Genomic DNA, 27,082 nt, shown 5'->3' on the forward strand with positions numbered 1-27,082 from the left:
GAACTCTTACAGTTAGTCAAATACATTGGATTTTCACACATTCTGATCCTAGAAACAGTAACAAAGCTGTTAACTGCCTCGAATCAATGTTTTCTCGCTGTTTTAGCCTGTTTTCTCTGTTTAAGCATGTTTTGGGATAAAACGGGTTTAAGTGCTGTCTAAACACTCCAAAATTATCCCGAACTCTTACAGTTAGTCAAATGCATTAGATTGTCACACATTATAACTCTAGAAATAGTAACAAAGTGGTTTACTGCTTCGCATCATTGTTTTCTCGGTTTTAGCCTGTTTCGGGACAAAATGGGTAAAAGTGGTATCTAAAGACTCCAAATTCAACCCGAACTCTTATAATTATGAAATCTCACACACCACGTCCGTACGTCCGTACAACCATCACACTTGGGCCGTCCGTACCATCCAAAGGCCTAACGAGTCCAGCCCATGTAGACAAGCCTCCAACAGTCACAAAGCTTCTAGAATCGTCCCCCTCCTAGCTGTTGATGAGAGTGTGCAAGTGGGTTGTCTTAGGAAGAGTCACATGTCTTATTAAGGTTATGTCACTATCAATATTTGTAATTGTGCATAGAATCTTAGGAGTATATTCCCTTTGTATATGGCTATAATTAGGTTGTAACTATGTTCTAAATGAGGTAAGAAGAGATAATATCTCTTTCCCAACAATACTCTCTTACATACTCTAATCGCTATACTACCTACATTCTCTTTGTTTATCGATTCTCTTCACCAAACACTTAATCAATCCTTCTAATTCTTACATGGTATCAGAGCATATACGCTCCTGATTCTCAATCTCACACCCACCAAACTTCTTCCGCTCCACATCTCTCCTTGTTTCTCTTCAGTTACGACTTTGAAAGTCAAGTTTCTTTATCCATTGGATAATACCTTTACCCAACGGTTACTTCGACATGGAAGGCTCTAAGACCTTGATTGTTCCAGTTACACTCAAGGGAGAGAACTATTTGTTGTGGGCAAGGACCACAAAGACAGACCTATGTGGCCGAGGCCTTTGGTCTCATATTGAGACGAGCGAAGCTCCAAGTGGTGAGACCACCAAGGAAGGCAAGGATCTTGCCGGTGATGAAAGGAACAAATGGTTTCAAGAAGACCAAGGAGTCCTAGCCATCATTCAAACCTCACTTTATGCCCCTATCCTTGAAGCTTACTCCTATTGCGAAACCGCAAAGGACTTATGGGACACTCTCAAGAACGTGTTTGGAAATGTTACCAATGTCAACCGTATTTTTGAGATTAAGAGGGCTATTAACAATCTCAACCAAGAAGATATGGAGTTCACCAAGCATTTTGGGAAATTTAGGTCCTTGTGGGCTGAACTAGAGATGCTTAGGCCGACGACAATAGATCCGGCCATACTGAACGAGAGGCGTGAACAAGACAAAGTGTTTGGTCTACTCTTGACCCTAAACCCCTCCTACAACGACCTCATCAAGCACATCTTGCGGTCAGATAAGCTTCCAAGCCTTGACGACGTTTGCAACCAAATCCAAAAGGAGCATGGCTCCATGGGACTATTTGGCAGCAAAGGAGAGCTAGTGACCGCCAACAAAGTCGAGATGGCGTCCGCAAACCGAGGCTACTACAAACCGGATGACAAGAAACCACCGGTATGCGAGCACTACAAGAAGATTGGCCACTTCAAGAGCCGCTGCTGGATTCTTCATCCACACCTTCGCATTAACCGTGGAGGATCAAGCCGCGGAGGACCACCGAGAGCCCATCAAGCAGCTGTAGTGGGGGAAACACCAACTTCTGAACCAAACCAACAAGCTGTCGGAGGAAATGGAACTGCACTCACTGCCTCCTCCGAGCTGGTGAGGCGATCCGACCTTGATGCACTCATCAAAGCCCTCAAGGAGGCCTCCGGTAAAACCTTTCTTGCTTTAAACAAAAATAAGCCTCTTATTGTTGATTCTGGTGCATCACATCACATGATTAGTGATTCTAGGTTGATTAGTGATATTAAACCAGCTAATGGTAATGTTGTGATAGCTAATGGTGAGAAGGTACCAGTTAAAGGCATAGGAAATTTGAAATTATTTGATAAGAACACTAAAGCTTTTTATATGCCAAATTTCACATCTAACTTGCTATCAGTTAAGAGAGCCACCACTGATTTAAATTGTTATGCAATATTTGGTCCTAACAAGGTTCATTTTCAGGATATTGAGACAAGTAAAGTTCTTGGCCAAGGAGGTTCCAAGGGTGATCTCTATGTGCTTGAGGACTTGAATTTATCTTCTTCCTCTGCATCTTGTTTTAATTCGGTTATTGTTAAACCTAGTGATTCTATTTTACATGCTAGGCTAGGACATCCTCACACTAGAGCTTTAAATTTGATGTTTCCTAATATTTCTTTTAAAAATGATGAGTGTGAGGCTTGTATTCTTGGTAAACATTGCAAGACTGTTTTTTCTAAATCTATCACTATTTATGAAAGATGTTTTGATTTAGTTCATCATGATGTTTGGACATCTCCTTGCCTATCTAGAGAAAATCAAAAATATTTTGTGACTTTTATTGATGAAAAATCAAAATATACTTGGTTATCTTTGCTTCCCTCTAAGGATAGAGTTCTTGAAGCCTTCACTAATTTTCTAAAATATGTGACTAACCATTATAATGCAAAGATTAAAAATTTGAGATCAGATAATGGTGGGGAGTACACAAGCCATGCCTTTAAACAATATCTAGCAAACCATGGGATCATTCATCAAACAAGCTGCCCATACACACCCCAACAAAATGGTGTTGCTGAGAGGAAGAATAGGCACCTCATGGAAGTAGCAAGATCCATGATGTTTCACACAAATGTCCCAAAGAAGTTTTGGGGAGATGTTGTCCTTGCAGCTTGCTATCTCATAAACCGGATACCGACCAAAATTCTTCAAGACATCTCTCCGTTTGAGGTATTAAACAAGATAAAACCCTCATTTGATCATTTACGAGTATTTGGGTGTGTGTGTTATGTGTTGAAACCAGGAGAACAGCGAGACAAACTCGAAGCTAGAAGTGTGAAGAGCATGTTTATTGGATACTCTACCACTCAAAAGGGCTACAAGTGTTATGAGCCGGACATGAAGAGAGTCTTAGTCTCACGTGATGTTAAGTTTGTAGAGTCTAAAGGCTTCTATGAGGAAAAGAACTGGGAAAGCCTTCGAGACCTGTCCACCTCACCGTCTGATCGGGCCAACAATCTTCGTGTCCTTCTCGAGAGACTCGGTGTTGACAATGCTGCACCAACTGAGGTGTCTGCCCCTATAGTCGATGCACCATCAACGCCAGCGCCTCTCGATGATGATCTCTCACCCGAACGTGATGAACAATCCGGTGATGAAAATGGTTTAAATTCAGTTCCGGTGGACAATGCCTCCGGTGATGAAGACTATGTGCCCACTGAAGAGGAAGATGACGATGAGGACACGCCACAGGATGTTATACCACTCCGACGGAGTGAACGACTCAAGTTTCCTCCCTCCAACTGGTGAAACACTCGAGTCTACTACAACAATGTCGCCCTGGCTCATCCTATTCAAGAAGTTTGCACCCTTGCTCATTTTCCTCCACAACATCAAGTGTTTCTCGGCCAGATTGATGCTCAATGGATTCCCAAAGACTATGAAGAGGCCAAGAATCATAAGGAATGGCGTGATGCTGTCGCTGCCGAGAAGACTGCTATGGAGGCAAATCATACATGGGATGAGGCTGACTTGCCCACAGGAAAGAAGGCTGTGACATCACGATGGATCTTTACTATCAAGTATAAGAGTGATGGGGAGATTGAACGCTACAAGGCCAGGCTTGTTGCAAGGGGATTCACACAAACGTATGGGGAGGACTATCTGGATACGTTTGCACCGGTGGCCAAGCTTCACACGGTTCGAGTAGTACTTTCGCTTGCAACCAATCTTGACTGGGAATTGTGGCAAATGGATGTCAAGAACGCCTTCTTACAAGGTGAGCTTGAGGACGAGGTTTATATGAGGCCACCACCGAGTTTAGAAAACATCGTTGGACCAGGAAAGGTGTTGAGACTGAACAAAGCAATATATGGTCTAAAGCAGTCTCCTAGGGCTTGGTATCATAAGCTAAGCTCCACACTACTTGAGAAAGGCTTTCGCAAGTCAGAGGCTGATCACACCCTATTCACCCTACCAAGTGATAAAGGTATTATAGTCATTCTAGTTTATGTTGATGATATCATCATAACTGGAAGTGACAAGGTAGGTATTCAAGACACTAAAACTTACCTAAAGTCAGTCTTTGATATAAAAGATCTAGGAGAACTTAAGTATTTCCTTGGTATAGAGGTATATAGGTATGATGAAGGTTTGTTTCTATCACAAAGGAAATATGCTCTTGATTTATTGAGTGAAGCAGGCAAACTAGGCTCAAAAGCTGTATCAACACCCCTTGAAGAAAACTATAAGGCAGGAGGAAAGGGGGAGCTCGATGCAGCTCCGTTCCAAGATGTCAAGCGCTACCGGCGACTAGTAGGTAAGCTCATATACCTTACTATCACGAGGCCTGACATTTGTTTTGCTGTCAATCAGGTGAGCCAACACATGCAAAACCCCACCGTTCATCATTGGAATATGGTGAACCGAATCCTCAAATACCTCAAGGCCTCGCCAGGGCAAGGCATATGGATGGGTCGCAATGAAAGCACTGAACTAGTAGGGTATTGCGATGCGGATTACGCTGGAGATCGTGGAGACCGTCGCTCTACCACAGGCTACTGTACATTCCTAGGAGGCAACCTGATCACATGGAAGAGCAAGAAACAAAAGGTGGTATCACTATCAAGTGCATAATCGGAATATAGAGCCATGAGGAAGCTCACAACCGAGTTGATGTGGCTCAAGGCACTCATTAAGGATCTTGGAATCGAGTCACCTAAACATATTACCATGCACTGCGACAATGAACCGCCATTCACATTGCAACGAACTCAGTATTCCATGAGAGAACCAAACACATTAAAGTCGATTGCCACAAAGTCCAAAAACAAATCACACTTGGAGTTGTTCTACCGTGTTACACTGAAAGCTCCGAGCAGTTGGCCGATGTGTTTACCAAGGCAGCCAGTCCACAAGTGTGTGAGTACATTCATTCCAAACTTGGCCTCAAAGACCTTACTCGGCCATAATTGTCTTCACATGGCACCTACACTCTTTTTCCCTTAAGTATAGCTTTTTCCCAAATGGTTTTCTATACTAAGGTTTTTAATGAGGTGGGTGTGCATGAGTTCAAGCTTGATCAATCCTCATGATCAAGCTTGAGGGGGAGTATGAAATCTCACACACCACGTCCGTACGATCGTACGTCCGTACAACCATCACACTTGGGCCGTCCGTACCATCCAAAGGCCTAACGAGTCCAGCCCATGTAGACAAGCCTCCAACGGTCACAAAGCTTCTAGAATCGTCCCCCTCCTAGTCGTTGACGAGAGTGTGCAAGTGGGTTGTCTTAGGAAGAGTCACATGTCTTATTAAGGTTATGTCACTATCAATATTTGTAATTGTGCATAGAATCTTAGGAGTATATTCCCTTTGTATATGGCTATAATTAGGTTGTAACTATGTTCTAAATGAGGTAAGAAGAGATAATATCTCTTTCCCAACAATACTCTCTTACATACTCTAATCGCTATACTACCTACATTCTCTTTGTTTATCGATTCTCTTCACCAAACACTTAATCAATCCTTCTAATTCTTACAATAATTAGTCAAATGCATTGGATTGTTACATATTTTGACCCAAGAAATATTAGCACAGCTGTTTACTGCTTCAAATCAATGTTTTCTCTCGGTTTTAGCTTGTTTTATTGGTTTAAGCCTCTTTTGGGATTAAACGGGTTTAAATGTTGTCTAAACACTCCAAATTCATCCCGAACTCTTACAGTTAGTCAAATGAATTGGATTGTCACACATTCTGACCCTAGAAACAGTAACAAAGCTGTTAGCTGCCTCAAATCAATGTTTTCTCTCGGTTTTAGCCTGTTTTCTATGTTTAAGCCTGTTTTTGGATAAAACGGGTTTAAGTGTTGTCTAAACACTCCAAATTCATCCCGATCTCTTACAATTAGTCAAATGCATTGGATTGTTACATTTTTTGACCCAAGAAAGAGTAACATAGTTGTTTACTGCTTCGAATCAATGTTTTCTCTCGGTTTAAGCCTGCTTTCTTGGTTTAAGCCTGTTTTGGGATAAAACCGGTTTAAGTGTTGTCTAAACACTCCAAATTCATCCCAAATCTTACAATTAGTCAAATGCATTCGATTTTCACACATTCTGAACCTAGAAACAGTAACAAACCTGTTAACTGCCTCGAATCAATGTATTCTTGGTTTAAGCCTGTTTTGAGATAAAACGGGTTTAATTGTTATCTAAACACTCCAAATTCATCCTGAACTCTTACAGTTAGTCAAATACATTGGATTGTCACACATTCTGACCCTAGAAACAGTATCAAAGCTGTTAACTGCCTCGAATCAATGTCTTCTCGCTGTTTTAGCCTGTTTTCTCTGTTTAAGCATGTTTTGGGATAAAACGGTTTAAGTGTTGTCAAAACACTCCAAATTAATCCCGAACTCTTACAGTTAGTCAAATGCATTGGATTGTCACACATTATAACTCTAGAAATAGTAACAAAGTTGTTTACTGCTTCGCATCATTTTTTTCTCGGTTTTAGCCTGTTTCGGAACAAAATGGGTAAAAGTGGTGTCTAAACACTCCAAATTCAACCCGAACTCTTATAATTAGTCAAATCCATTAGATTGTTACATATTTTGACCCAAGAATGAGTAGCATAGCTGTTTACTGCCTCAAATCAATGTTTTCTCTCGGTTTTAGCTTGTTTTATTGGTTTAAGCCTCTTTTGGGATAAAACGGGTTTAAATGTTGTCTAAACACTCCAAATTCGTCCCGAACTCTTACAGTTAGTCAAATGCATTGGATTGTCACACATTCTGACCCTAGAAACAGTAACAAAGCTGTTAACTGTCTCGAATCAATGTTTTCCCTCTGTTTTAGCCTGTTTTCTCTGTTTAAGCATGTTTTGGGATAAAACAGGTTTAAGTGTTGTCTAAACACTCCAAATTCATCCCGAACTCTTACAGTTAGTCAAATGCATTGGATTGTCACACATTCTGACCCTAGAAACAGTAAGAAAGCTGTTAACTGTCTCGAATCAATGTTTTCCCTCGGTTTTAGCCTGTTTTCTCTGTTTAAGCCTGTTTTGGGATAAAACGGGTTTAAGTGTTGTCTAAACACTCCAAATTCATCCCGAACTCTTACAGTTAGTAAAATGCATTGGATTGTCACACATTCTGACCCTAGAAACATTAACAAAGCTGTTTACTGCTTCCCATCAATGTTTTCTCGGTTTTAGCCTGTTTCGGGACAAAATGGGTAAAAGTGGCGTCTAAACACTCCAAATTGAACCCGAACTCTGATGTTCATATATTTTACCTTGTTTTCCCTTAGTTTATTCACAACTTTTGCATCTTTTGCTATCCATTTAGGCCATTATTGTGTAGCTTTTGGACTAATCATGCATTAGAGTATAGTTGCATTGCATTTGCATCTTTTCATGCATAAACAGGTGATTTTGGAGCTTAAGGAGCATGGAAGGAATCCTGAGGAGAAAAAAAGAGAGTTAAGGCTGTAGAATCAAGGTCCGGAGTCCAACTCGACCGCACCACTCGACCACCACTCGACCGTGTGCTGAGAAGGACTCGACCGAGTGGAGAATGCACGAGAGAAGCCAGCTCGACCAGCCACTCGACCGAGCCGTTGACTGCTTTGACTTTTTGTATTTTTAGGGCTTCCACCTCATCTCCTATAAAAAGCCCTTGTACCTGCAGCCACCAAGGAGTCCAGCTTTTAAGAGAGTCTAAAACCTAGTTTTTACCTTTTTTTTAGATATTATTCCTTTTGCACTTTTCTTTTATTTTAGATTTTGTACTTGTTTGAGAGAGAAAGACTAGATTCTTATATTTTGTTTGTTTCATAACTTTCAAAGTATTAAGATTTCGAGTTTTATTTCTTCATCAATATTGTAGATCTCTGTTTCATCTTTCCAATGATGCAAGTTTCATTATTTTCTGGGTTTTTGACATATTTCACCATGTGTTCTTGTGAGTAATTTGTTTAGGACCTTGAGGATGGGTTAGGCTGGGTTGATCTTGTGGTTTGTTTGATTTGGTCAAGCTTGATTGTTGTAGATCTCTTCTAGGCTAGATGATCTTAATGCTGATCCTATATCTGAGAAGGTAGGGTTTGATTTCAAGCATCTTAGCATCACACCAATGTCTAAGGAGCATAGATAAGGCTAGATCTAGAGCTTACCATTAGGCTTGCTAAGAGATTAGAAGTCTTGTTTGGTTTGAGATGTATTGCTTAATGCCTGCTTGTGTAGATTCTTTTCTTTGTGAGAACAAGTCTAGAAATGCATAGGTTTGATTGTTTCTTGCCATGAGAGTGGATTAAACATGTCTTAGAATAGTATGTTTAGAGATCAGCTCAATGTTTGCTTGAGATTTGTTGACCAAGTTAGATAACCACAATGATTAGCTCAGCCCATGAATCCCTCCTCAAGGTCTTCTTTGTTTATTGAAATCTTAGTCTAAATATCATTGCTTGCTTGTTGTTTGATAGTTTTAGCATTGCTCTGTTTTTCTTGTGTTGCTCTGTTTTCACGTTTAAGTCTAGCTCGACCACGTACTCGACCTACACTCGGTCGAGTGTTGCTCGAGTTCATCCCCAGAACTTGTGTTTTGATTTGTGATTGTCTTGTTTCATTCCTGTTTCATTTCCATTGCATTCACGTAGTTTCCTATTCATTACTTGTCTTGCATTAGTTCATTAGCATAGTGTCTATCTCTGTTCTAGTTTCATTATAACTTTAATTTGTCTGTTCTGTTTGCATTTAGTATCTTGTTCTAGTTGTTTTTACTTTCTGCATTTCTTATCTCATTTTAGGATTGTTAGTGACAAACAATCTTTACAATTGGCTTGACTTAGACTCATATGCACATCTTAATTGTTCACAATCACTCAGATAGGATTGACACCTCTTATACTGCAACTGCATAAGGGGAATTGAAACACCTTGACTTCTATTCATTCCATACATCATCATTCCATACATCATTCATTCATACACCACAAAGAAAGTCAGTTACAAACTCTTATAATTAGTCAAATGCATTGGATTGTTACATATTTTGACCCTATAAAGAGCATTATAGCTGTTTACTACTTCAAATCAATGTTTCCTCTCGGTTTTAGCCTGTTTTCTCGGTTTAAGCCTGTTTTGGGATAAAATGGGTTTAAGTATTGTCTAAACAATCCAAATTCAACCCGAACTCTTATAATTAGTCAAATGCATTGGATTCTTACATATTTTGACCCAATAAAGAGTAGCATAGCTGTTTACTGCTTCAAATCAATGTTTTCTCTCGGTTTTAGCTTGTTTTGGGTTAAAACGGGTTTAAGTATTGTCTAAACACTCCAAATTCATGTCGATCTCTTTCAATTAGTCAAATGCATTGGATTGTTACATATTTTGACCCAAGAAAAAGTAACATAGTTGTTTACTGCTTCGAATCAATGTTTTCTCTCGGTTTAAGCCTGTTTTCTTGGTTTAAGCCTGTTTTGGGATAAAACGGGTTTAAGTGTTGTCTAAACACTCCACATTCATCCCAAATCTTACAATTAGTCAAATGCATTCGATTGTCATACATTCTGACCTTAGAAACAGTAACAAAGCTGTTAACTGCCACGAATCAATGTTTTCTTGGTTTAAGCTTGTTTTGAGATAAAACGGGTTTAAGTGTTGTCTAAGCACTCCAAATTCATCCCGAACTCTTACAGTTAGTCAAATGCATTGGATTGTTACATTTTTTGACCCAAGAAAGAGTAACATAGTTGTTTACTGCTTCAAATCAATGTTTTCTCTCGGTTTAAGCCTGCTTTCTTGGTTTAAGCCTGTTTTGGGATAAAACGGGTTTAAGTGTTGTCTAAACACTCCAAATTCATCCCAAATCTTACAATTAGTCAAATGCATTCGATTTTCACACATTCTGACCCTAGAAACAGTAACAAACCTGTTAACTGCCTCGAATCAATGTTTTCTTGGTTTAAGCCTGTTTTGAGATAAAACGGGTTTAATTGTTATCTAAACACTCCAAATTCATCCTGAACTCTTACAGTTAGTCAAATACATTGGATTGTCACACATTCTGACCCTAGAAACAGTATCAAAGCTGTTAACTGCCTCGAATCAATGTTTTCTCGCTGTTTTAGCCTGTTTTCTCTGTCTAAGCATGTTTTGGGATAAAACGGTTTAAGTGTTGTCAAAACACTCCAAATTAATCCCGAACTCTTACAGTTAGTCAAATGCATTGGATTGTCACATATTATAACTCTAGAAATAGTAACAAAGTTGTTTACTGCTTCGCATCATTGTTTTCTTGGTTTTAGCCTGTTTCGGGACAAAATGGGTAAAAGTGGTGTCTAAACACTCCAAATTCAACCCGAACTCATATAATTAGTCAAATGCATTAGATTGTTACATATTTTGACCCAATAAAGAGTAGCATAGCTGTTTACTGCTTCAAATCAATGTTTTCTCTCGGCTTTAGCTTGTTTTATTGGTTTAAGCCTGTTTTGGGATAAAACGGGTTTAAATGTTGTCTAAACACTCCAAATTCGTCCCGAACTCTTACAGTTAGTCAAATGCATTGGATTGTCACACATTCTGACCCTAGAAACAGTAACAAAGCTGTTAACTGTCTCGAATCAATGTTTTCCCTCGGTTTTAGCCTGTTTTCTCTGTTTAAGCCTGTTTTGGGATAAAACGGGTTTAAGTGTTGTCTAAACACTCCAAATTCATCTCGAACTCTTACAGTTAGTCAAATGCATTGGATTTTCACACATTCTGACCCTAGAAACAGTAACAAATCCATCAATGTTTTCTCGGTTTTAGTCTGTTTCGGGACAAAATGGGTAAAAGTGGCGTCTAAACATTCCAAATTCAACCCGAACTCTTATAATTAGTCAAATGCATTGGATTGTTACATATTTTGACCCTATAAAGAGCATTATAGCTGTTTACTGCTTCAAATCAATGTTTCCTCTCGGTTTTAGCCTGTTTTCTCGGTTTAAGCCTGTTTTGGGATAAAATGGGTTCAAGTGTTGTCTAAACAATCCAAATTCAACCAGAACTCTTATAATTAGTCAAATGCATTGGATTATTACATATTTTGACCCAAGAAAGAGTAGCATAGCTGTTTACCGCTTCAAATCAATGTTTTCTCTCGGTTTTAGCTTGTTTTGGGTTAAAACGGGTTTAAGTGTTGTCTAAACACTCCAAATTTATCCCGATATCTTTCAATTAGTCAAATGCATTGGATTGCCACACATTATGACCCTAGAAACAGTAACAAAGTTGTTTACTGCTTCGCATCATTGTTTTCTCTCGGTTTTAGCCTGTTTTCTTGGTTTAAGCCTGTTTTGGGATAAAACGGGTTTAAGTGTTGTCTAAACACTCAACATTCATCCCAAATTTTACAATTAGTCAAATGCATTCGATTTTCACACATTCTGACCCTAGAAACAGTAACAAACCTGTTAACTGCCTCGAATCAATGTTTTCTTGGTTTAAGCCTGTTTTGAGATAAAACGGGTTTAATTGTTATCTAAACACTCCAAATTCATCCTGAACTCTTACAGTTAGTCAAATACATTGGATTGTCACACATTCTGACCCTAGAAACAGTATCAAAGGTGTTAACTGCCTCGAATCAATGTTTTCTCGCTGTTTTAGCCTGTTTTCTCTGTTTAAGCATGTTTTGGGATAAAACGGTTTAAGTGTTGTCAAAACACTCCAAACTAATCCTGAACTCTTACAGTTAGTCAAATGCATTGGATTGTCACACATTATAACTCTAGAAATAGTAACAAAGTTGTTTACTGCTTCACATCATTGTTTTCTCGGTTTTAGCCTGTTTCGGGACAAAATGGGTAAAAGTGGTGTCTAAACACTCCAAATTCAACCCGAACTCTTATAATTAGTCAAATGCATTAGATTGTTACATATTTTGACCCAAGAAAGAGTAGCATAGCTGTTTACTGCTTCAAATCAACGTTTTCTCTCGGTTTTAGCTTGTTTTATTGGTTTAAGCCTGTTTTGGGATAAAACGGGTTTAAATGTTGTCTAAACACTCCAAATTCGTCCCGAACTCTTACAGTTAGTCAAATGCATTGGATTGTCACACATTCTGACCCTAGAAACAGTAAGAAAGCTGTTAACTGTCTCGAATCAATGTTTTCCCTCGGTTTTAGCCTGTTTTCTCTGTTTAAGCCTGTTTTGGGATAAAACGGGTTTAAGTGTTGTCTAAACACTCCAAATTCATCCCGAACTCTTACAGTTAGTAAAATGCATTGGATTGTCACACATTCTGACCCTAGAAACAGTAACAAAGCTGTTTACTGCTTCCCATCAATGTTTTCTCGGTTTTAGCCTGTTTCGGGACAAAATGGGTAAAAGTGGTGTCTAAACACTCCAAATTCAACCCGAACTCTGATGTTCATATATTTTACCTTGTTTTCCCTTAGTTTATTCACAACTTTTGCATCTTTTGCTATCCATTTAGGCCATTATTGTGTAGCTTTTGGACTAATCATGCATTAGAGTATAGTTGCATTGCATTTGCATCTTTTCATGCATAAATAGGTGATTTTGGAGCTTAAGGAGCATGGAAGCAATCCTGAGGAGAAAACAAGAGAGTTAAGGCTGTAGAATCAAGGTCCGGAGTCCAACTCGACCGCACCACTCAACCACCACTCGACCGTGTGCTGAGAAGGACTCGACCGAGTGGAGAATGCACGAGACAAGCCAGCTCGACCAGCCACTCGACCGAGCACTGGTCCAGTTGACCAAGCCGTTGACTGCTTTGACTTTTTGTATTTTTAGGGCTTCCACCTCATCTCCTATAAAAAGCCCTTGTACCTGCAGCCACCAAGGAGTCCAGCTTTTTAGAGAGTCTAAAACCTAGTTTTTACCTTTTTTTTAGATATTATTCCTTTTGCACTTTTCTTTTATTTTAGATTTTGTACTTGTTTGAGAGAGAAAGACTAGATTCTTATATTTTGTTTGTTTCATAACTTTCAAAGTATTAAGATTTCGAGTTTTATTCCTTCATCAATATTGTAGATCTCTGTTTCATCTTTCCAATGATGCAAGTTTCATTATTTTCTGGGTTTTTGACATATTTCACCATGTGTTCTTGTGAGTAGTTTGTTTAGGACCTTGAGGATGGGTTAGGCTGGGTTGATCTTGTGGTTTGTTTGATTTGGTCAAGCTTGATTGTTGTAGATCTCTTCTAGGCTAGATGATCTTAATGCTGATCCTATATCTGAGAAGGTAGGGTTTGATTTCAAGCATCTTAGCATCACACCAATGTCTAAGGAGCATAGATAAGGCTAGATCTAGACCTTACCATTAGGCTTGCTAAGAGATTAGAAGTCTTTTTTGGTTTGAGATGTATTGCTTAATGTCTACTTGTGTAGATTCTTTTCTTTGTGAGAACAAGTCTAGAAATGCATAGGTTTGATTGTTTCTTGCCATGAGAGTGGATTAAACATGTCTTAGAATAGTATGTTTAGAGATCAGCTCAATGTTTGCTTGAGATTTGTTGACCAAGTTAGATAACCACAATGATTAGCTCAGCCCATGAATCCCTCCTCAAGGCCTTCTTTGTTTACTGAAATCTTAGTCTAAATATCATTGCTTGCTTGTTGTTTGATAGTTTTAGCATTGCTCTGTTTTTCTTGTGTTGCTCTGTTTTCACGTTTAAGTCTAGCTCGACCACGTACTCGACCTACACTCGGTCGAGTGCTGCTCGAGTTCATCCCCAAAACTTGTGTTTTTGATTTGTGATTGTCTTGTTTCATTCCTGTTTCATTTCCATTGCATTCACGTAGTTTCCTATTCATTACTTGTCTTGCATTAGTTCATTAGCATAGTGTCTATCTCTGTTCTAGTTTCATTATAGCTTTAATTTGTCTGTTCTGTTTGCATTTAGTATCTTGTTCTAGTTGTTTTTACTTTCTGCATTTCTTATCTCATTTTAGGATTGTTAGTGACAAACAATCTTTACAATTGGCTTGACTTAGACTCATATGCACATCTTAATTGTTCACAATCACTCAGATAGGATTGACACCTCTTATACTGCAACTGCATAAGGGGAATTGAAACACCCTGACTTTTATTCATTCCATACATCATCATTCCATACATCATTCATTCATACAGCACAAAGAAAGTCAGTTTCAAACCCTTATAATTAATCAAATGCATTGGAATGTTACATATTTTGACCCTATAAAGAGCATTATAGCTGTTTACTACTTCAAATCAATGGGTTTAAGTGTTGTCTAAACAATCCAAATTCAACCCGAACTCTTATAATTAGTCAAATGCATTGGATTCTTACATATTTTGACCCAAGAAAGAGTAGCATAGCTGTTTACTGCTTCGAATCAATGTTTTCTCTCGGTTTTAGCTTGTTTTGGGTTAAAACGGGTTTAAGTATTGTCTAAACACTCCAAATTCATGTCGATCTCTTTCAATTAGTCAAATGCATTGGATTGTTACATTTTTTGACCCAAGAAAAAGTAACATAGTTGTTTACTGCTTCGAATCAATGTTTTCTCTCGGTTTAAGCCTGTTTTCTTGGTTTAAGTCTGTTTTGGGATAAAACGGGTTTAAGTGTTGTCTAAACACTCCACATTCATCCCAAATCTTACAATTAGTCAAATGCATTCGATTGTCATACATTCTGACCTTAGAAACAGTAACAAAGCTGTTAACTGCCACAAATCAATGTTTTCTTGGTTTAAGCTTGTTTTGAGATAAAACGGGTTTACGTGTTGTCTAAACACTCCAAATTCATCCCGAACTCTTACAGTTAGTCAAATGCATTGGATTGTCACACATTCTGACCCTAGAAACAGTAACAAAGCTGTTAACTGCCTCGAATCAATGTTTTCTCGCTGTTTTAGCCTGTTTCGGGACAAAATGGATAAAAGTGGTGTCTAAACACTCCAAATTCAACCGAACTCTTATAATTAGTCAAATGAATTGGATTGTTACATATTTTGACCCAAGAAAGAGTAGCATAGCTGTTTACTGCTTCAAATCAATGTTTTCTCTCGGTTTTAGCTTGTTTTGGGTTAAAACGGGTTTAAGTGTTGGCTAAACACTCCAAATTCATCCCGATCTCTTACAATTAGTCAAATGCATTGGATTGTTACATTTTTTTACCCAAGAAAGAGTAACATAGTTGTTTACTGCTTTGAATCAATGTTTTCTCTCGGTTTAAGCCTGTTTTGTTGGTTTAAGCCTGTTTTGGGATAAAACGGTTTTAAGTGTTGTTTAAACACTCCAAATTCATCCCAAATCTTACAATTAGTCAAATGCATACGATTGTCACACATTCTGACCCTAGAACCAGTTACAAATCTGTTAACTGCCTCGAATCAATGTTTTCTTCGTTTCAGCCTGTTTTGAGATAAAACGGGTTTAAGTGTTATCTAAACACTCTAAATTCATCCCGAACTCTTACAGTTAGTCAAATACATTGGATTGTCACACATTCTGACCCTAGAAACAGTAACAAAGCTGTTAACTTCCTCGAATCAATGTTTTCTCGCTGTTTTAGCCTGTTTTCTCTGTTTAAGCATGTTTTGGGATAAAACGGGTTTAAGTGTTGTCAAAACACTCCAAATTGATCCCGAACTCTTACAGTTAGTCAAATGCATTGGATTGTCACACATTATAACTCTAGAAATAGTAACAAAGTTGTTTACTGCTTTGCATCATTGTTTTCTCGGTTTTAGCCTGTTTCGGGACAAAATGGGTAAAAGCGGTGTCTAAACACTCCAAATTCAACCCGAACTCTTATAATTAGTCAAATGCATTGGATTGTTTCATATTTTGACCCAAGAAAGAGTAGCATAGCTGTTTACTGCTTCAAATCAATGTTTTCTCTCGGTTTTAGCTTGTTTTTTTGGTTGAAGCCTGTTTTTGAGATAAAACAGGTTTAAGTGTTGTCTAAACACTCCAAAATCATCCCGAACTCTTATAGTGAGTCAAATGCATTGGATTGTCACACATTCTGACCATAGAAACACATAACAAAGCTGTTAACTGCCTCAAATCAATGTTTTCTCTCGGTTTTAGCCTGTTTTCTCTGTTTAAGCCTGTTTTAGGATAAAACAGGTTTAAGTGTTGTCTAAACACTCCAAATTAATCTCGAACTCTTACAGTTAGTCAAATGCATTGGATTGTCACACATTGTGACCCTAGAAACAGTAACAAAGTTGTTTACTGCTTCGCATCATTGTTTTCTCGGTTTTAGCCTATTTCGGGACAAAATGGGTAAAAGTGGTGTCTAAACACTCCAAATTCAACCCGAACTCTTATAATTAGTCAAATGCATTGGATTGTTACATATTTTGACCCAAGAAAGAGTAGCATAGCTGTTTAGTGCTTCAAATCAATGTTTTCTCTCGGTTTTAGCTTGTTTTATTGGTTTTAGCTTGTTTTGGGATAAAACGGGTTTAAGTGTTGTCTAAACACTCCAAATTCATCCCGATCTCTTACAATTAGTCAAATGCATTTGGATTGTTACATTTTTTGACCCAAGAAAGAGTAACATAGTTGTTTACTGCTTCGAATCAGTGTTTTCTCTCGGTTTAAGCCTGCTTTCTTGGTTTAAGCATGTTTTGGGATAAAACGGGTTTAAGTGTTGTCTAAACACTCCAAATTCATCCCAAATCTTAAAATTAGTCAAATGCATTCGATTGTCACACATTCTGACCCTAGAAACAGTAACAAACCTGTTAACTGCCTCAAATCAATGTTTTTTTTGGTTTAAGCCTGTCTTGAGATAAAACGGGTTTAAGTGTTGTCTAGACACTCCAAATCCATCCCGAACTCTTACAGTTAGTCAAATACATTGGATTGTCACACATTTTGACCCTAGAAACAGTAACAAAGCTGTTAACTGCCTCGAATCAATGTTTTCTCGCTGTTTTAGCCTGTTTTCTCTGTTTAAGCATGTTTTGGGATAAAACGGGTTTAAGTGTTGTCTAAACACTCCAAATTTATCCCAAACTCTTACAGTTAGTCAAATGCATTGGATTGTCACACATTGTAACTCTAGAAATAGTAACAAAGTTGTTTACTGCTTCGCATCATTGTTTTCTTGGTTTTAGCTTGTTTCGGGACAAAATGGGTAAAAGTGGTATCTAAGCACTCCAAATTCAACCCGAACTCTTATAATTAGTCAAATGCATTGGATTGTTACATTTTTTGACCCAAGAAAGAGTAGCATAGCTGTTTACTGCTTCAAATCAATGTTTTCTCTCGGTTTTAGCTTGTTTTATTGGTTTAAGCCTGTTTTGGGATAAAACGGGTTTAAATGTTGTCTAAACACTCCAAATTCATCCCGAACTCTTACAGTTAGTCAAATGCATTGGATTGTCACACATTCTGACCCTAGAAACAGTAACAAAGCTGTTAACTGCCTCAAATCAATGTTTTCTTGGTTTAAGCCTGTTTTGAGATAAAACGGGTTTAAGTGTTGTCTAAACACTCCAAATTCATCCCGAACTCTTACAGTTAGTCAAATACATTGGATTGTCACACATTCTGATCCTAGAAACAGTAACAAAGCTGTTAACTGCCTCGAATCAATGTTTTCTCGCTGTTTTAGCCTGTTTTCTCTGTTTAAGCATGTTTTGGGATAAAACGGGTTTAAGTGTTGTCTAAACACTCCAAAATTATCCCGAACTCTTACAGTTAGTCAAATGCATTGGATTGTCACACATTATAACTCTAGAAATGGTAACAAAGTTGTGTACTGCTTCGCATCATTGTTTTCTCGGTTTTAGCCTGTTTCGGGACAAAATGGGTAAAAGTGGTATCTAAACACTCCAAATTCAACCCGAACTCTTAAAATTAGTCAAATGCATTGGATTGTTACATTTTTTGACCCAAGAAATATTAGCACAGCTGTTTACTGCTTCAAATCAATGTTTTCTCTCGGTTTTAGCTTGTTTTATTGGTTTAAGCGTGTTTTGGGATAAAACGGGTTTAAATGTTGTCTAAACACTCCAAATTCGTCCCGAACTCTTACAGTTAGTCAAATGCATTGGATTGTCACACATTCTGACCCTAGAAACAGTAACAAAGCTGTTAACTGCCTCGAATCAATGTTTTCTCTCGGTTTTAGCCTTTTTTCTATGTTTAAGCTTGTTTTTGGATAAAACGGGTTCAAGTGTTGTCTAAACACTCCAAATTCATCCTGATCTCTTACAATTAGTCAAATTGATATGATCCTCCCAAGGATTCGGCACCTTCGAGTTGGTTGATAGAGACACCTTGATTCTAAAGACGACGAATCCTCAAGAATAAGGATGGTGGAATGAATGGTCGCACAAGAGTTGCGGAAAGACTCTTGATATACCGGTTTGATCTTTCAGCCTCACACCAAAAAGATCGGATCTCTCAGCCTCGCACCAAGGAGATCGGGGTTTTGACTATCGGAATCACACCAAGTAGTCGGTTTTGATTGTTGGAATCACACCAAGCAATCGGTTTTGTTCACAAAGAACAGAAGAGAATCACTCTCAAAAAGAAAAGGTTTTGATAAAAAAGTTGGATTGTTGATTATTTCTTTACTCTTACATGAGTTTATATAAGATAAGAAAACTTGGTAACAAAGCCAAGTATTATTCTTGAAACTAAAAACAATAAAGATAGATAGTTGAATGAAGATTCAACTCTTGAATTTTGTCTTCCCAAGGTTTCCTTCCCAAGGTGAGTTGAACCCAATTTTCGTCACTTCTCTTTGACCACAAAATAAAGTGATTATTTTGGGCTTTCTTGGACTTGAATTAGGCTCAAACTGGGCTGGACTTGATAGGTATCATCTCCAAAATAATTTCCCATGCTCTCTTTTGCCATAAGTTCTTGTATTAGCCCATTAAGTACCTCCTTGATCTTTTTAACTCTCTTTGACTCCTTGATCCAATTTTCTGATGAGAAACAGCATGGGCTGTATCATTTCTTCATCTTGGGCTTAGTAGAAAACAACTCCTGGTTGCCAAACATAATTCTGGAAGCTCTTAAACCAACTGGACCTGAAACTCATCAAGTTAAGAAATAGATCCACCTCCTTTGGCAAATGGGACGTAACTCTGTGGTTTGTTGGCCAAATCTTGTGTTCTTGAGCTTGTTGGAAACATAAGAGATCCATTGAGATCATCCAGTTGATTTCGTGTCCAAATTGATTTTGAGTTGCTCTCATTATTCCTTTGAGCAAACCCAGAAATCTCATTCCTCAGCCTAGCAGTCCTGGCATTGGAGAAGAACTTGGCCAAAAAAACTTTCTTGCATGCATCCCATGTGGTGATAGCTCCAGTAGGAAGAGTCTTCTCCCAAAGGTGAGCTTTGTCTCCAAGAGAAAATGGGAAGAGTCTTAATTTGAATCCATCTTCACTCACTCCATTGATCTTAGTGAGTCCACATATTCTGTCAAACTCATCAAGGTGATCTAGTGGATCCTCCATTGGCAACCCATGAAACTTGTTTCCTTGTATCATTGAGATCAATCCACTCTTGATCTCAAAGTTATTGTTGGCTACTGAAGGTGGCACAATTCCAGCCCTTTGGTTGTGGGTATTGGGTGCATCTCCTGCACCAATGTGCCTTGGTCTTTGCTCATGGATAGCTTGTTGCTCCATGATGTCTTGACCTTGTTGTTGTTGAACTACTCTTCCTTGCTTATGTCTCAAACCCTTTTGTAGCCTATGGATGTTGTCAATAGGCTGTTGAAGACTATCTTTGCCTTTTGACCTTGTGTGCATCAACAAACTCTACTACGGACTCGAACAGGTACACGGTCGAGCGCAGGCTCGAGTGGGTGGTCGAGTCGACTGGGAAGTAATGGCTAATTTGATCCGGCTTCTGGCTCGATCAAGTGCTTGATCACAGCTCGGTCGAGTGGTGGTCGAGTGGGTACCTGAAACACAAAACAGCCAAGCAAAGGAAGATCCGAGTTCAGTAACTTCACAAGTGTTTAAAACAAACTTAATCTTAGACTAATAATGATCCTAAATGTCACAAAACACACTCAAATGGGCAACGACGCCAAATTGAAACTGACTTTCTTTGTGGTGTATGAATGAATGATGTATGGAATGATGATGTATGGAATGAATATAAGTCAGGGTGTTTCAATTTCCCTTATGCAGTTGCAGTATAAGAGGTGTCAATCCTATCTGAGTGATTGTGAACAATTAAGATGTGCATATGAGTCTAAGTCAAGCCAATTGTAAAGATTGTTTGTCACTAACAATCCTAAAATGAGATATGAAATGCAGAAAGTAAAAACAACTAGAATAGGATACTAAATGCAAACAGAACAAACAACTTGAAGCTATAATGAAACTAGAACAAAGATAGAAACTATGCTAATGAACTAATGCAAGACAAGTAATGAACAGGAAACTACGTGAATGCAATGGAAATGAAACAGGAATAAAACAAGACAATCACAAATAAAATAAAAAAACAAGTTCTGGGGATGAACTCGTGCAGCACTCGACCGAGTGTAGGTCGAGTGGGTGGTCGAGCTAGACTTAAACGTGAAAACAGAGCAACACAAGAAAAACAGAGCAAAGCTAAAACCAATCAAACAACAAACAAGCAATGATATTTAGACTAGGATTTCAATAAACAAAGAAGGCCTTGAGGAGGGATTCATGGGCTGAGCTAATCATTGTGGTTATCTAACTTGGTCAACAAATCTCAAGCAAACATTGAGTTGATCTCTAGACATACTATTCTAATACATGTTTAATCCACTCTCATGGCAAGAAACAATCAAACCTATGCAATTCTAGACTTGTTCTCACAAAGAAAAGAATCTACACAAGCAGGCATTAAGCAATACATGTCAAACCAAACAAGACTCCTAATCTCTTAGCAAGCCTAATGGTAAGCTCTAGATCTAGCCTTATCTATGCTCCTTAGACATTGGTGTGATGCTAAGATGCTTGAAATCAAACCCTACCCTCTCAGATATAGGATCAGCATTAAGATCATCTAGCCTAGAAGAGATCTACAACAATCAAGCTTGACCAAATCAAACAAACCACAAGATCAACCCAGCCTAACCCATCCTCAAGGTCCTAAGCAAACTACTCACAAGAACACATGGTGAAATATGTCAAAAACCCAGCAAATAATGAAACCTTCATCATTAGAGAGATGAAACAGAGATCTACAATATCGATGAAGGAATAAAACTCGAAATCTTAATACTTTGAAAGTTATGAAACAAACAAAATATAAGAATCTAGTCTTTCTCTCTCAAACAAGTACAAGATCTAAAAATAAAATAAAAGTGCAAAAGGAATAATATCTAAAAAAGGTAAAAACTAGGTTTTAGACTCTCTAAAAAGCTGGACTCTTTTGTGGCTGTAAGTACAAGGGCCTTATATAGGAGGTGAGGTGGAAGCCCTAAAAATACAAAAAGTCAAAGTGGTCAACGGCTCGGTCAACTCGACCAGTGCTCGGTCGAGTGGCTTGTCGAGCTGGCTTCTCTCGTGCATTCTCCACTCGGTCGAGTCCTCCTCAGCACACGGTCGAGTGGTACGGTCGAGTTGGACTCCGGACCTTGATTCTACAGCCTTAACTCTCTTGTTTTCTCCTCAGGACAGCTTCACTTCTCCTCAGCATTGCTTCCATGTTCCTTAAGCTCCAAAATCACCTGTTTATGCATGAAAAGATGCAAATGCAATGCAACTACACTCTAATGCATGATTAGTCCTAAAGCTACACAATAATGGCCTAAATGGATAGCAAAAAATGCAAAAGTTGTGAATAAACTAAGGGAAAACAAGGTAAAATATATGAACATCAAATACCAAACTCAAGGGTGTGCTCTGATACCACTTGATATGACCTCCCAAGGATTCGGCACCTTCGAGTTGGTTGATAGAGACACCTTGATTCTAAAGACGACGAAGCCTCAAGAATAAGGATGGTGGAATGAATAGTCGCACAAGAGTTGCGGAAAGACTCTTGATATACCGGTTTGATCTTTCACCCTCACACCAAAAAGATCGGATCTCTCGCACCAAAGAGATCGGGGTTTTGACTATCGGAATCACACCAAGTAGTCGGTTTTGATTGTTGGAATCACACCAAGCAATCGGTTTTGTTCACAAAGAACAGAAGAAAATCACTCTCAAAAAGAAAAGGTTTTGATAAAAAAGTTGGATTGTTGATTATTTCTTTACTCTTACATGAGTTTATATAAGATAAGAAAACTTGGTAACAAAGCCAAGTATTATTCTTGAAACTAAAAACAATAAAGATAGATAGTTGAATGAAGATTCAACTCTTGAATTTTGTTTTCCCAAGGTTTCCTTCCCAAGGTGAGTTGAACCCAATTTTCGTCACTTCTCTTTGACCACAAAATAAAGTGATTATTTTGGGCTTTCTTGGACTTGAATTAGGCTCAAACTGGGCTGGACTTGATAGGTATCATCCCCAAAATAATTTCCCATGCTCTCTTTTGCCATAAGTTCTTGTATTAGTCCATTTAGTACCTCCTTGATCTTTTTAACTCTCTTTGACTCCTTGATCCAATTTTCTGATGAGAAACAGCATGGGCTGTATCATTTCTTCATCTTGGGCTTAGTAGAAAACAACTCCTGGTTGCCAAACATAATTCTGGAAGCTCTTAAACCAATTGGACCTGAAACTCATCAAGTTAAGAAATAGATCCACCTCCTTTGGCAAATGGGACGTAACTATGTGGTTTGTTGGCCAAATCTTGTGTTCTTGAGCTTGTTGGAAACATAAGAGATCCATTGAGATCATCCAGTTGATTTCGTGTACAAATTGATTCTGAGTTGGTCTGTGTAACACGATCTTTGGCTCAGACGCGAAAATGGAACTAGGACAGATCCACTGACTTGAAATATCCATATCTTTCAAGTATGAACTGATTTTAACGTGCTTCCAATTCTCAGTGGTTCTAGGATGGATCAAGATTTCAGAACAGTTTTGTTCATAGCTTGAGTACTTCTGGCTTGGTCGGAATCCTCCTTTGAATTCTCGTAGGTCTAAGTCGCGTAGCCATGAGTTCACCTGATTTGTAAAATGAATAACTCCTTCACCTAAACTCTGATTGGACTGATTCAACTTCGAGATATGCTCTAGATGAGGTAAGAATGCATCACAAATAGTATTTTGGTAGGAAGAGTTGATCTTTGACTTCGTTCGTGTTGAGCAAGACTCAAGGGTCGTCTTGGATGGTCTCATGATCATATCATACCCCTCCTCTTGAAAAAGTTTCGTCCTCGAAACTGTAAGACTTTGGGTTGGAGAGTGTTGAAGTGACTCTGGTGGCTTACCATGAGGAAGATTTGCACAGTTTATAGTGAGATCTTTCTTGGTTCCTACAAAATCATCAACTTGCTCTATCTTGCTTGACGATAAATGTAATGTTGGCTTTTCTCTCCTTGTTGGTTCATCAGATGAATCATCCATACTATCAAGGTTGTTGATGATAATGCCTTTCTTCGCGGCTTCCTCACTCTGATCTTTGCTGATCTCTTTGTGCTTTGGTTCCTCGGCTTCTGTTTGCTCACTCGGTGATTTTGCTATTTCTAACAGATTTTTCTGAACCAACAACTCCTTGTGCTCCTTTGGTGATGGTAACGAAACAAAAGCAGCTTTCTCTTCTTTAAAAACAAGAGATGTCCTTTCTCGTTGGTAACTTGGTGTGACAGTAGACGCTCCATCAGTTGGTCTAGAAGGCCTCCTTAGAATATGATTTGAACCAAGATGGTGATGGTTGGGAACATATCGTTTCCTCAAAATAGACTTCAATTCTTCCCAAGTCTCAATAGGGTGTTCTCCATTTCTCCTCCTGCTTATCACCAACTGATCCCACCAAGTAATGGCATAATCACAAAATCCAGTGACTGCAACTCGTACCTTCTTCATTTCGCAATAGTTTTGACAACTAAAAACCGACTCAATCTTTTTCTCCCACTCTATGTATGCATCTGGGTCATTCCTGCCTTGAAAGGTAGGAATCTCCAACTTATTACCTCCAATGTTGTCATAAGTTTGATCCATGCCATCTCTGTGTTGTGGCCTCCTATGGCTTGTTCTTGATGATTGAGTAGTGTAATAATCGTCAGCCCTTAATACTCTAAGTTGATCTCTTTTTCTTCTATGCTGCAACATTTGTGGTTGTCTTTGTTGTGCCTCCACTTGAACTTCATCCAACCTCTTGTAGATTGCACTCATCTCAACCCTCATCAACCGTCGCATCTCTCCCATAAGTGATTGAACTTGTGGATCATTTTTCTTCTTTTTTTTTTTGCTTTTTTTTTTTCCTTTTTTTTTTCTTCTCTGTTTTTTTTCTTTTTTCTTTTTTTTTTTTTTCTTTCTTTTTCTTTTTTTTTCTTCCTTCTTTTTTTTTTCTCGTTTTATTTTTTTTTTTGCCTTTTTTTTTTTTTAAAAAATAAAATAAATAGAAATAGAAGATGAAAAGATGAGAAGATGAAAATAAAGAAGACGGAAAGATAGAAAGATGATAGATAGAATATTGAAAGATAGAAAATGATAGGAAGAAGATGAACGGTTAGAAGATGATAGAATGATAGAATACTGAAACTGACTTTCTTTGTGGTGTATGAATGAATGATGTATGGAATGATGATGTATGGAATGAATAGAAGTCAGGGTGTTTCAATTCCCCTTATGCAGTTGCAGTATAAGAGGTGTCAATCCTATCTGAGTGATTGTGAACAATTAAGATGTGCATATGAGTCTAAGTCAAGCCAATTGTAAAGATTGTTTGTCACTAACAATCCTAAAATGAGATATGAAATGCAGAAAGTAAAAACAACTAGAACAGGATACTAAATGCAAACAGAACAAACAACTTGAAGCTATAATGAAACTAGAACAAAGATAGAAACTATGCTAATGAACTAATGCAAGACAAGTAATGAACAGGAAACTACGTGAATGCAATGGAAATGAAACAGGAATGAAACAAGACAATCACAAATCAAAAAAAACACAAGTTCTGGGGATGAACTCAGCAGCACTCGACCGAGTGTAGGTCGAGTGGTTGGTCGAGCTAGACTTAAACGTGAAAACAGAGCAACACAAGAAAAACAGAGCAAAGCTAAAACCAATCAAACAACAAACAAGCAATGATATTTAGACTAGGATTTCAATAAACAAAGAAGGCCTTGAAGAGGGATTCATGGGCTGAGCTAATCATTGTGGTTATCTAACTTGGTCAACAAATCTCAAGCAAACATTGAGCTGATCTCTAGACATACTATTCTAATACATGTTTAATCCACTCTCATGGCAATAAACAATCAAACCTATGCAATTCTAGACTTGTTCTCACAAAGAAAAGAATCTACACAAGCAGGCATTAAGCAATACATCTCAAACCAAACAAGACTCCTAATCTCTTAGCAAGCCTAATGGTAAGCTCTAGATCTAGCCTTATCTATGCTCCTTAGACATTGGTGTGATGCTAAGATGCTTGAAATCAAACCCTACCCTCTCAGATATAGGATCAGCATTAAGATCATCTAGCCTAGAAGAGATCTACAACAATCAAGCTTGACCAAATCAAACAAACCACAAGATCAACTCAGCCTAACCCATCCTCAAGGTCCTAAACAAACTACTCACAAGAACACATGGTGAAATATGTCAAAAACCCAGAAAATAATGAAACTTGCATCATTAGAGAGATGAAACAGAGATCTACAATATTGATGAAGGAATAAAACTCGAAATCTTAATACTTTGAAAGTTATGAAACAAACAAAATATAAGAATCTAGTCTTTCTCTCTCAAACAAGTACAAGATCTAAAAATAAAAATAAAAGTGCAAAAGGAATAATATCTAAAAAAGGTAAAAACTAGGTTTTAGACTCTCTAAAAAGCTGGACTCTTTTGTGGCTGCAAGTACAAGGGCCTTATATAGGAGGTGAGGTGGAAGCCCTAAAAATACAAAAAGTCAAAGTGGTCAACGGCTCGGTCAACTCGACCAGTGCTCGGTCGAGTGGCTGGTCGAGCTGGCTTCTCTCGTGCATTCTCCACTCGGTCGAGTCCTCCTCAGCACACGGTGGAGTGGTGGTCGAGTGGTACGGTCGAGTTGGACTCCGGACCTTGATTCTACAGCCTTAACTCTCTTGTTTTCTCCTCAGGACAGCTTCACTTCTCCTCAGCATTGCTTCCATGCTCCTTAAGCTCCAAAATCACCTGTTTATGCATGAAAAGATGCAAATGCAATGCAACTACACTCTAATGCATGATTAGTCCTAAAGCTACACAATAATGGCCTAAATGGATAGCAAAAGATGCAAAAGTTGTGAATAAACTAAGGGAAAACAAGGTAAAATATATGAACATCAACACCCCCAAACTTAGTCTTTGCTTGCCCTCAAGCAAGTAATCAAAGACAAAAGAAGGTAGGTGAGGTTTGAAAGTGGGATCTCAGCTCCTAAAGCTTGCAAATAGACTATCTAGAATCAATGTCCAAGTTACTAGTACTATGATGCAAGTTGAATGAGCTATACTTAAAGACTTTAGACAAGCATATCACAACCTTCACTGATTTGAGTCTTAGACAGCCACATGCATTCAAATCAACCATTTCCTTTAACATTCATTAATCAAGAACATGAATCAATTCTATGCAATGCTTAAACTCATTTGGCTTGGCAGTAAAAGGTTTAGAGACAATGATGGTCTCTTTTTAGAGTAGGGCTTATCAATATCAAGGTTCTCTCATAAAAAATGAATTGAGCTTTAGAAGAATGCTAAAGGTAAGAACACTTAGACACATACAAGAACAAAACCTTGTCTACCCAAAGGTACCCAAAGTGTTTATCCTATCA

General features: G+C 38.3%; 1 protein-coding gene across 1 annotated transcript; it reads left to right on the plus strand.

Moving 5' to 3' along the window:
* The first annotated feature begins 1,307 nt into the window (after positions 1–1,307).
* Positions 1,308–3,527, plus strand: LOC147950132 (uncharacterized). The gene is made up of 2 exons (XM_087512266.1): positions 1,308–1,905; positions 3,022–3,527. The coding sequence occupies exons 1-2, from the start codon at positions 1,308–1,310 to the stop codon at positions 3,525–3,527; spliced, it is 1,104 nt and encodes a 367-aa protein (XP_087368392.1).
* The last annotated feature ends 23,555 nt before the right edge of the window (positions 3,528–27,082 follow it).

Source organism: Camelina sativa, chromosome 1 (genome assembly GCF_030686135.1).
Source record: "Camelina sativa cultivar CO46 ecotype springtype chromosome 1, ASM3068613v1".
Taxonomy (NCBI): Eukaryota; Viridiplantae; Streptophyta; class Magnoliopsida; order Brassicales; family Brassicaceae; genus Camelina; species Camelina sativa.